At 38.4% G+C, this 12,093-nt stretch overlaps 1 protein-coding gene across 2 annotated transcripts; it reads right to left on the reverse strand.

The window, feature by feature from the left end:
- Positions 1-583: 583 nt before the first annotated feature.
- Positions 584-11,630, reverse strand: LOC148374301 (uncharacterized). 2 transcript variants are annotated; one of them, XM_088334923.1, is made up of 19 exons: positions 11,481-11,630; positions 8,484-9,402; positions 7,282-7,470; positions 6,626-7,166; positions 6,471-6,562; positions 6,378-6,406; positions 5,878-5,918; positions 5,730-5,774; positions 5,411-5,543; positions 4,339-4,498; positions 4,140-4,263; positions 4,043-4,074; positions 2,234-2,297; positions 2,015-2,049; positions 1,706-1,769; positions 1,224-1,322; positions 1,107-1,120; positions 881-914; positions 584-764 (listed from the first exon to the last, which is right to left on the reverse strand). In XM_088334923.1, exons 1-19 carry the CDS (start codon positions 11,487-11,489, stop codon positions 695-697), a joined length of 2,694 nt encoding a protein of 897 aa, XP_088191049.1. In that variant the 5' UTR covers positions 11,490-11,630; the 3' UTR covers positions 584-694. The 2 variants fall into 2 exon arrangements, with proteins under 2 accessions (XP_088191049.1, XP_088191050.1); XM_088334924.1 differs by lacking the exon at positions 1,107-1,120.
- Positions 11,631-12,093: the final 463 nt, after the last annotated feature.

The following is a 12,093-nucleotide window of genomic DNA, read 5'->3' on the forward strand; positions in this document are numbered from 1 at the left end:
TTAGAAATACAAAGTTTAAAAAGAAATCAATTTTCATTTATCGGATGCCAATGTTTTGGGATTCAAAAAGGTACTTTAAAAACATTACGGTTATAGTACATCGAATGTATTAATTCAGCACTTCTAGTTGCATTTTGGTGTCTGGAAAGCGCTATGCAGATTAATTTAGATAATAGTGATTCATATTTTGCTAATAGCGCCAAACTAGTACTTATATTTTAATTTGTTTTCACGGTATTCATTCGACCTATTTTACAACACAAGGTTTAAATTAAACAGATATTTAGCTTATAAAATATTCATTTGGTTTAGCACTGGACATAATCTGCAATGTTTGTGCCGTCAAGTCCAGAACTAAAGAGACTTTCATCTTTTAAAAAACACAAACGGGTGATCAACAAACAAATTTAACACTTACCAAATAAATGTGTAAAAATGCACCGTTTCATCTTTTGCATGTGAGCTTTGTATTGTGCAACAACATGAATAACACACCAAAGAAACAATGTGATCCAGATGTGGTAGCATCAAAGTGAAAACACCCTTATGTGTAACTGCACTGTATAAAAAACATAAGCTTCACTCATCAGGATGCTTATTTTAATTTCAAGGATCAATCAAGGTTGGCTTATTACTTCATTTTCACTTGCACGACAGATATACAAGTGAATAGTTTCCAATCGTATGAGATATTTCACTCCGTGTCCGCATATAAAGGTGGCGGAGGAAGCAGTTCCAACTCTGAAAAGTCCACTTCCTGCTCACTGTACATGAAAGAAAAACAAGAATGAGTGAGTCTCATTCAATGCATCAGAGAGAATACAACTAAATCCAAAACTAAAGAACCAACGGCATTACTTTGCTTTCACCTAATACTTACATATAAGGAGGTTCTTCAACAGCAGACAAGAAGTCTGATTCAAAGAAAAAAAAATGTCACAGGTTCAGTATAACTCAGTGTATAGATAAATATCTACAGGCAAGACTTCCCAAAAAGCTTAAGATAGTCCTGCGAAATGATTGATTGTTTGCCGCTGCTAAATGTCTTTGACTATTGGGTGTGACACCTTAGTGGTAATAACAGTGAAAGCAAAGAAAACACTTACTTGGAGGGTCAGCACTTGGGACAAGAAAACAGTTGAAAGGAATAATTGTTGATTAATGCATAGCTTAACAAACATGGTGTTATTCCTACAATAACAAAAGTCTTGTAAATGTCCTACTTGGTGGGAGTTGCAGCTCCACTTTCAGGCAGATCATCAAAGTCATCCTTGCGGTGTTCAAAGAAGATAACAAGCTTCTGCAGTGCTTCACGTCTTTCCCTTGAAGAGGAAAACAATTTTAGGGTAGTTAATTGTGTGTAGATAAAATCCTTTAATATCTCTTTGCTCTTTACAGTACAATACACTTTTGCTTTATAAACTATTACAATATTGACAATATCTGTATTGTTTGTTATTGCAACATCCATTGCAGCCTCGTTATCCTGGAAGGAGGATTAGCTTCACAAGGTTTCTTCATTTTCCTCATGTTGAGGTTGAGTTTTTCCTTGCCCCCTTGTGGGTTTTAAATCAGGGGATGGTGTAACAATACTCTGTAGATCGCAATAATCTGTGCAGCCCTTTGAGACTCCTTGTAATTAAGGGCTATACAAATTGACATGAATGTACTTGCCCATTACAAATTTTTCTTAACTAAGACTTACTGAGTGTGCAGATCCTCCAGTTTGGCATCAGTCAAAGCATGCTGGTTGTTTGCAAGGTCACATGCTATCAGCGTAAAAGAGAGCAAGTGATGGAAGGATGGCATCAATAAACAAAGACAGCATGGGACAGAGAAATGATGGATCGAGCCATGTAAATCCACATCTAAAGAATTTCTGCTTAATTGAACGTCACTATAAACAGTGACCACAAATGCAGCTCACATTTCGTTTTGACAGATGACTTTAGGGGAAATACTAGAGGTTTTGTGTTAAACTTCAGAAATGAACCATGTATCAAAATGTACTCACATGTTTCAGGCATCGGGTTGCTTTGATGGAGAAACCTACGAAGATTGAATGGGGGAGAAGCATTTTCAGGAAGTAGAATAGTACATCCAGAAAGTTGTTTTATTTCAGCTTATAAAACGACAACGTAAAAAAAAAAAAAGGGGGGGGGGTGACTATCATCAAGGCCAAATTACAGAAACTTATGGTTATTTGCAAAGGACATTAATATGAGTTCTTTACTGGCTATTGTAGCAAGTTGAGAGAGTCTCATCTTCACAGGCCCACTCTTCACTGTCGTCTGTGACTGAGGAAACAAACATCTTTGAATAAACATTCTGCTTATTGATGGCAGAAGTCAGGAGAATCGTACCAACCACCGTGCAAACATTTTTCCCAAACAGTTGTATACTGCAATTCTTCTGCAATAGTAAGCCATTTAGATGAACTCATTTGGTGCTTTTCTGGGGTTCCTCTCCAAAGCTTGGTCCCATATTTTTTGCAAAAGACACATATCCGGAAATAAAACGTTTTTAATGAACAAGATAATCAGATTGGCTTTTTCTGCTACGATACAGAGAAATATGAATACATATTTCCCACATCCTGCTGCCTTGTGCTGTTAGCCTACAGCAAAGGAGTGTATTTTTTCCCCCTCAGCTTTAAACAGGTGTCATGTTCTTCTAGGGTAAAAACTAGCTTCTTCTTTGTTTACCCCCAAAATGAAAGTAGTCATTATTTGCAATATACTGCTTTGTTGCAGAATCTGGGGTGGAGTCGTCGATGGAAGTTGTGAGTTTTAGAGGTTGGTTGGAAAACCCTGGTATTTGTTAACACAGCCACCTGAAAGCTCTCAGGTATATAAAGGCAAAGGAAGACCGAGTACAACATTTTTGGCCTAGTGCTATTCCGCAGCAACATAGCCCGCAATGGAATCTACAAAATAATAATGATCATTTTATATAGCAGCTAGGAACAAAAAAATCTCAAAAGCAATTTGACAACACTTATTTATTTACAAAACTAAACCATGAAGCCCCACACACAATGCCATTAGCGTGGGGAATTCAGTGTTACACTCCAGAACGCCAATGGCGCCATCCCTTTTACTCCTGAAGTCGTTTTCAGATCTCCTCTGAGTTGCCCACATCACGTTTTCTGATCATGTGACAATTTAAGATGACTACCAGAGTCAGATAGTGCTTTTAAAGAGGAGCAAAAACAGACAGCATCTCATGGGCAACGATACTTTAGAGAATAATGCCAAATTGCAACACAGACGTGTGATGACATCTTTTTGTGTTTTTGTCATTGGCGGTTAACGAAGACACTGACCACATTGAATTGGCTTTTCATCGTTAAATACCAAATAAATTACAGTCAACTCTCATTTTGTTCCTGTAATGCATTGTACGAATTCTGGCAAAACTGACTTATTTCTAGAAGGGCGTCGGAAATATTACCGTGGTGTTTTGTATTTAGAGCACATGCTTTGTAGATAAGAGCAGCTTGCCTTCTTCCTCCGTGCCCAGCACACTTTAGGAATTTAGCTACTGAGCACCAGAATTATGTTTTAACATCTTTGATACTCAGCGCTATTGGCACTGTGCTGTTTTTGGCATTTATTTTACATTACATGAGCCTTAATAGAGGGAGCTGTTATGATTCTCCGTCATCGTGCTGCTAAGAGTACCCGGAAAACCAAACACCTAGAGTTAAATTGGGCAGAATAATTTTAAGAAAAATGGTGCTTTTTGGTCACTTTTAATCCCCCTACCTCGTATTATTCCTAGTGCTTATTAGCAATGTTTTTCAGGTGCACAATACAATACAGCAGCATATAGTGGTCAAATAATACACACTATCCCTTTAAGCACATGTGGAAGCAAAAATCAACGTCCCCTGTCAAGCTTACTTGACCGAAGGTCTTATTAGTGGAATGTGTAAAAAAAATAAAAAAAAATAAAAAATAAATAAATAAATACAAAAATAAAAATAAAAAAACAGACAAAAATAACATTTTACAAATTATTGCAATGTTTTGACACTCACAACTGCTTGTGACGACATGGTGGCTCGAGGACCTGGAAAATGGATGATTAAAAACAAATCGCTGTTCATGTCACATTCCCTTGCTCGAGTTTTGCACCTGCTGCCAATGCTGATGGTGTCGCCATCCGGGTTGCTGCCACGTCCAGTAGCTTGAGCCTTTTTGCCCAGCTCCAACATTTCCTTGATATTAAGTTCCACATTCATTACTGAGATGTAACCATCTGTGAATCACATGATACATATATATCTATATATAATTTTGGGTACAATGACAATTGGTCCACAATCAAACTCACATTTGTGGTGCACATCCCGTGCCAGCCATTTACCCTTGGGGCAGTTTGTGGTGCGAATAATGCTGACCGTGTCCCCGCTTTGAACAGGCAGGTCATTTTTGCGGACTTTACTGGCCACCATCACCTTGGCATGGTACATGGGCTCTTCATTGCCAGTCACCTGGAGACACCGCGGCTTCCTTTAGCCTCAAGTTTTACCAGGCATCATATTTTTCTCAAGTATGACAACCAGTAAAATAAATTATACATATTAAATACCGAAAGCCAAAGTAATTTGAACAAGGGTCGAGAATCTATGGCTTTTCATGAGTACATCTGGCTCCTCGATAAAATTTTGCTTGCGCCAATCTTCTGTGTCGTTTCAACTTTATTAAGTGAAAAGCCAATTACGGCACATGCCAAGTATAAGCAACACATGAAAATTATAGGGGTTTGTTTCAGTATATTTCGGGCAAACTCTCGAATTTACAGTTTACAGTCAGGGTTTTATACCTACGGACCTCATTTTGACTGTACGTCACCAAGGAATCCTTTATGTGGACCCTCATTAAACAATGATAGTTCACGGTTGAGACACATTACGATGAAAACCTACAGGAAAAAAATTATCACCTGAAAATGCCAGCAAAGCACTCAAAGTAATTTAAATGGGTGAATGGTAGGGATGGGCGAATCTTTGCACACAGTGCACATACTCTCTTGCCAAGGTAATTATGTCTAGTATTTTGAGACATTTTTACTTAAGAACTTTGCACGCACCTCGTTTCAAAATCCATTTAGGACAAAAATGAGTCTCAAAACTCTTAGGTAACTGCAGGAGGGAGACTAATTTTAAATTTATATGGGACACAGTCTCTGGCATCATTGTCTTGTTGAATTTTGTCCTAAAATACGGTGTGGTTCTCTCTAAGAAAACAATATTTTGCTTCCATGACCCTGGGTGGATACAGCTGTCGACCCCTGAATTAGACTTTGCACTTTAATAAATAGCACCACTATGATAATGATGAGATGGCACAGAGAAGAAATAATAATCTTGAATAATACCCTCCAATGAACAGTTCGGACCTACTTTAAACTTTTTCTTCATTTCATTTTCTTTCTTCTCCCTCTCTTTTTGCTCCTTTCTCTCCTTCTCCAGGCGCTGTTTTTCTCTCTTTTTCAATTCCTTATATTCAGCTGTGTTGGGACTTTGGCGTTCCTTACTGAGAAGAGAAATTAAAAAAAACGCATGTTCAGCTTGTTCTCCATTAAGTGTAACAAGCATGATTGGCTGAGCTTGAACTGAACCATATGCTTGCATGACTGACGGAAGACGAAATGGGACAAGTTTGCAGTAGAAAGTCTCATTTGAGTCAAAGCACGAGTAAGTGATGAGTAACATACTCTACCTGAAGGCGTGATTATTAGACGAATGTTCTCCTGATATGTTGCCCCTGTTTGATTAAAACATTAAGGGAAAAAAAAAAAAATCAAGGACGGAACCCATCTGGCAGAAATCAACCCCCCCCCCCAAATTTTTAAAACAAGTGCTCATACCAGGGGTTTCGCGGCCAGACATTGAGAGACGGCTCTTCTTTCTTGAGGTAAAAAAAAAAAAAAAAACAACGAAAAACACAAAAAAACGTATTCTTTTATAGTAGAAAGCTAAGCTAAATGTGATACTGGACTGCCATGTCCAATTTCGTTATCACAACATGTTCAACCCATTTTGTAACAATGATAATAAAAGGTATATTCTATTCTAAGCAAAAAAAGGGGGATTCAAATTAGTGCATACTGTACATTCTGGCCAGTCACTGATCCTTTCTTTGGAAAATCTGCCCTGTCCGTTTTTGCTAATATTGTTCTATTGTGAAAATAACTGGCACTATCAGTGCAACAAGTGATGATATTATATCACACTTTTATTTTCCAGACATAACTGTATGAGTAATGAACTGGAGCAACAGCTGATACAAAGCAACCATCAGTACTTTTGGCAAAAAGCAAAATTGACCAAAGAAGAAGAAAATAAATTTATGTTTAATAATACTTACCACAGGAAGGTTCTTGTCAGCATATGGATCTGAAATAAAAGTTCAATTTAGCTCATCAAAGGTTATTCAGGAGGAAAAAAAATATAGTCTCACTCTTCAGATTAGCCTTCTGCTTGCGGGAGTTCTGGCACAGAAAGAATTTATTGATGTTTTCCACTTCTTCATAAACGTTGTCACACTCATAGCTGCAGAACAAATGATCAACTTAAAAAAAAAAACACCCCGAAAATTGATATTTATTGACTCACCTTGTTTGTGGATTAGTCACATCATGAGCGGGAGGTGTTTGAAGGCCGAACTCGCCTTCATCTCTGGAAGAGTGGGCCTGAGCACTTGACAGTTCAGCCTCCTCAACTTGAGAGGTTGGCGGAGGAGGAGACGAAACAATCAAATCCTCATTCTGGCTCATTTGGTCATGCGTGATGGACTCTGTCAGATTTGATGGTCCAAGGAAACCGGCTGGATTATGAGGCATTCCGTTTATGCTGCCAAGTTTCAGCCGTCGGACAACAGAGCTTTCATTGGCAACAGTGGAGGTGCATGTGTCGGATTCTGAAGACTTGGTTTCAGGGACCCTTAAGTTATTTGGCGCCGGAGGTGCGGTGCTAAGGCCACCCAAATCTAGAAATTCCAGGTCTAAAGTGGCAATATTTACAGCTTCAGTCTCAGTGCGACCTGACTCTACATTTTCAAAGTCTGGGAAGACAGGTGGATCCAAGACAGCACTTGAGGGCCGTTTTTCTGAATCTGGAGCTTTGGTTGGCCCTTGGCTGAGCTCTTGGAATGTTTCTAGGAAAAGAAAAAACACGTAACCAGATTTTCTCTCTTGACACAAATATGTACAAATAGTAATGAAATATTCATAAAGGGAGTAGACATACAACATTAATGGCAGTTAACACACCATTAAATAAAGGTTTTTGGAAATGTCCAAGAGCTACTAATGGTGGTCTTGGTGGCTTTACTGGCTTTGACCCCAGTAACGTTGAGTCAGGGAGAGGATTCTTTAGTGGAAGTGAATGGGAAGGTAAATCTGCAGTCACCAAAGGACGTTGAGCTTTCTCTGGTCGACACGGCTTCATCAACGCAGATTCTACAAAGGAATACTGTTATTTAAATGTTAATATAACTTAATGCACAAGGTTGCAACTAGGGCTGCAATGATTAGTCAACGTTGTCAGCAAAAATTGATTATATAAACAGTTGACAATGAATTCCAATGTTAATTATTGTTTCCTGACAAGTTTTTTTTAACAGAGTGAGGCCTCTTATACGATTATAATCCCTGTTGAGTTGCTTACGTCCAATAGCATCTCGGGAACAAAACTATGACAGTGTCATAATCAACTTCTAAAATTTGGGAGCATTTTATCCTGGTTCAAGTGAACGAAAAGACTACTTGCAAAGTTTGCAAAGCAGACCTTGCGTATCATGGTAGTAATTTGTTGATGCAAACATTTAAAGACATCTTCTGAAAGTTGAGCGCAGCGGAGTCTGACTAGCCTCAGCAAGATTCAAGGAACATACAAGCCATTACGGTTTTCATGACATACATAGTACATTTTATACGCAAATATTTTGCTTTAAAAGAGAGATTGAGCATTACGCCAGACTGTTCCTGACAAACGCATTGGAAATTAAAGTTTGAAGAATGTCAGTTGTTGAAAGTTTTGATTTTTAACTGTTGATAATTGTTAAGTTCTTATGTTACAGACTATGCAGTTGACCACTGAATGTAGGTCACAAAACAAACATTTGTTTTATTCATCAATTATACTGTTCTACTGCTGCTAATGATTATCGTCATGACTTAAAAGGGATACAAAATGTTTAATTGATTTTCATTGATTCATTATTAGCCTGTCCCTAAAAAATTGGACAGATGTTTGGTTATGAATTTATGTCTACTGACAGAGCACCGTCTCTAATTAGTTTTAGTGCATTTTTATTTTCATTGTATAAATCTTTCTTGTCTTTGTTATCATTTACACACAATTTCACGCTAAATTTAAGAAAAAGAAATAGCCAACAATTCAACTATTTGTTTGATAATCAGTGACGAATTGACGATTAAAATACTTAGTTGGAGCCCGATCTGCAACATACTTCGAACAGTGTTGTTGACTTTGGAGAAAGGTCGGGCAGATATGCACGCAAGGTGTGGCATGCCAACTGGTGGAGGCACAATAGGAGGTAGGCCAGGCTCAGTATTTTCAAAGTCGTTTGGCGGGGAAGGGAATGAAGTCTCGCTCGATGCCAGCTCAGGAGAAAGCAGACTCTTGGGTTTCAATATGTGTCGGCGAGAGAACTTTCTCTTAGCTTTCTCCAAAGTGCTGATAATGCGATTGTCAGAGTCAACATTCATCTCTCCAAACAATGGAGTGATAGTGACCTCTGGACTGGAAAGGCGGCGCCCTGTGCTTATTTGGTCTCCATCTTCCGAGCTCTGCCTTTCCACAGATGGTAGCTCACCAGGGGCACTGGAAGGTCTGGTGGTCAATTCAGCATATGTGGGCTCCTCTTCACTTCCTGAACTAAACTTTGACACTCTTGAAGACCTCAAAGCATGTAGAAAATGATTCTTCTTGGGTTTTACTTGAGGGTTTTCTTTCGTCAGATCTTGTTCTAGTGACAGATTTTTGGTTAGAGGGCCAACCTTGTGCTCTTTGGAACACATGACTGGAAGAACCAAAGGCATGTGTCGGCCTTTGAGAGAAAGCATTTTTGTGCCATCTCCATTTGTGGATAGTGAAGAAGGGGAAATCTTTGGTGATTTCACTGGAAAAGAAATTGGCCGTTTTCCACCAGAAGCACGCAGTCCATCTCTGAAAATAACTCTTGGAAACACCGTTGTCTTGTTTTCTGTGGCAATATCAATGCTGCTAAACACTGAGCTACAGTGGCCTCCAGGAAGGGGAAGGTTTTTGGGCTTTTCAGCAACAGCTGGTCGAGTTGTTTTGGACTGAGCTAGAAGAGCTTCTTCCTGAAACTTGGCTCTCAAACTTTTGAAGTCTATTTGAGTGTCCTTTAAAAAAACACAAAAAAAACAGACCAGAATAATTATTTCAAAATTTTGAACAGAGGGTCTTCAGAGATTGCAGGGCCTTTTCTGCTGGCCTAAAAAAATATATGAATCACGTGATGTTATATTTTGTACGTAAATAATTATTCAATAATTCCAAATTATCATCTTGCTCTTATTGCCTTTCCCCTGCTTGCGCTATTTCCAGGTGTGCGCTTTCATATTTATGCATTTAACCAATTTCATTTTAGCCATTACTTGTTGCCAGTGTCGGCATACTTGGATACTTTCACAATCAGCTCAGCAGGTCCTGAGGCATAGAATAAGTGATAATAAAGCTGTTGATTTAGTCAAGAAGATGACGAGTTTGCTAGGCAGCGCCTTCTAGAAGGTGAAAAGAAAAGTCAGTGGTTTCACAAACTATAACTGGTTATGGGAATCTTTTTTCTTAAAGAAAGGAGGATGATTTTGTGTTCTAATAGAAATGTGGCTAAATTACAAAAGAATATTGATATTTAACAACGTTATAATTGATGCTTTTAATATATGCGCTTACCTTTCAACCTCCACGGCTCCATGCCCTTACAAACTATCGTATTTTCCCTTACAAAATAATCTTACACCATAATTTTTCAAGCGTGTTTATTTATGTAGTTTACCATGTTATATTGTACATGTGTTTCGTTATAGCATATATATTGTTAATTAACATTTTGTTGTGAGATACTGAGTTGCTCGACATGAATGAGGTTTATTATAAAAAAAGTTCAAAAATTAAGTAGCTTGGACGTTCACTATAGAAGGAAAAAATACATGCATATATATAATTAAGTAGAATATACATTTTCTTATTCAAATTATTAATTCATTTTCTGCATTAAATTATTGTTGGTAATATACCGATTTAAGCGATGACCACAAACCTGTCTTTTTTCATTTTCTCCTTTTATACTTTTTTTTATGACTTCTTTATACAACATAATAATTCGTAATATAATGCATCAAAGCAAGTAAGCCGTTTGAGAGCCAGCTCTCTTTAATGAGTTGAGACAAAAAAGCCGGTCCTCTAAAAAGAGACGGACTTCCTTTCATTACACAACTACCACGTGAAATCCGCTTTTTTTCAGACCACATGTATTTTAAATTTACTCAATCAACCCCGCCTGTTGTCTTCAGATCAGAATGACTTACGGCGTTTTAATTCAGGTTCGACCATTGCGACTCGATGATTGTATCCAAAGAAAATTCAAAACTATGTTGAAATGTAGGCCTACTGCTCTGATTTCTGATTGCGCTCAGAATGATGCATGATGGGAAATCCCCAGGCGGCAGATGCATGCGCACAGTAGCATCAAACCACTCGCTTCGTTTGCAACGGGAAAAAAAAAAACGATACAGAGAAAGAGGCTACCGCGGCGAACTCGTTTGACTTGATTGCTTTGCCGTTTTGTGACAGTCGGTGTATACCAGATGGTACCGATAATTGACAAATTTGCATTTTTTCCGTACAGATTTTCTTGTATGTTGTACACGTCTTAAAATGCATAATAAACATACTTTGGAAGGCAAAAACGTACAGGTTGAAAGGTATGTATGCGTCACAGTTGCAGCTTCAGCAAATGTTTTATAGGCATAAAAAAAGTTATTGAGGGTTGGATTAACTCAGTTTCCTGAAGGCCTAGGAGGGACATTCACAGCCCGCCACCGATTTTAGATAGGGTACGAAAAAAGTGTCTGGCAATTTTACAAATCGCCGTGTTGGTTTTTATATTGAATTTCCCCCCTTGCTCAATATTGAATTTAAATCACACGAAACAAACAACTCAAATCACAGAAATAAGAATTGGGTTATTTACAATTGAGAATCTTTAAACGTTCCCCTCCAGTACAATCTTGCCACAATCTTCCTCATCAATGTCACGCCAAGATAAAAGTAGTTAAGGGCTGTTGATATACTAAATTAAACAATAAGGAGCGCCACACCCGATTGTCACAAAACCAGGGACGCCAGGTCGGCTAGGACAGGTAATGATTCTATCGCTAGATTTTGAAAATCCAAACCAAAATGCCTATTTAATTACCTCCTCCATTGTAGCTCGTTTGAGTCGTCACTTCCCGGTGTTTGCCTTAGAAATAAAGTCTGGACGTTGTTGTGCTTTTCAGTTCGAGTGAGGTTTTCAGGTGATGTATGTCGCTAATCAACGAAGAACCTCACCCAAACTTTCAACGCGCCCACGATGCAGCGCGCATGCGTAATCTTGTATCACTGTATTAATTCGCTTTCGCAATTTTGAGGGGTAATAACATCTTTCATGATGCTAAAAGTCGATATCAAAGTTTTTGCAAATGCGATTTAGGGCCATTCTGCGTTTATATTAATAAAGTAAAAAAAATCTCGATTCAAATGTTCCAAAAGGCAACTGTAATATTTGACTAGTTGATGTTCCTGTGTTGAGTGCAGGACTTCACACGCGTGGTGGTTGTTTTCATTCATTCTAGGATGAAAATGGTGAAAGTAAGTAAAGGACTGTCCAAATGCTAACCCACCCCCCCCGAAAGATGACAAAAAGAACAGTTTGTTCAAGTGCGTCTAAGAAGGACACGTAGGCGCACGTGGCACTCAGACAGAGTGATAGAGGCTGCAATGATAATTTCAGCCAGGAGATGGATTATGTAAGCGTAATATTTTGTTGT

The sequence above is a fragment of the Urocampus carinirostris genome, chromosome 1 (assembly GCF_059441175.1).
Source record: "Urocampus carinirostris isolate Australia breed hairy pipefish chromosome 1, RoL_Ucar_1.0, whole genome shotgun sequence".
Taxonomy (NCBI): domain Eukaryota; kingdom Metazoa; phylum Chordata; class Actinopteri; order Syngnathiformes; family Syngnathidae; genus Urocampus; species Urocampus carinirostris.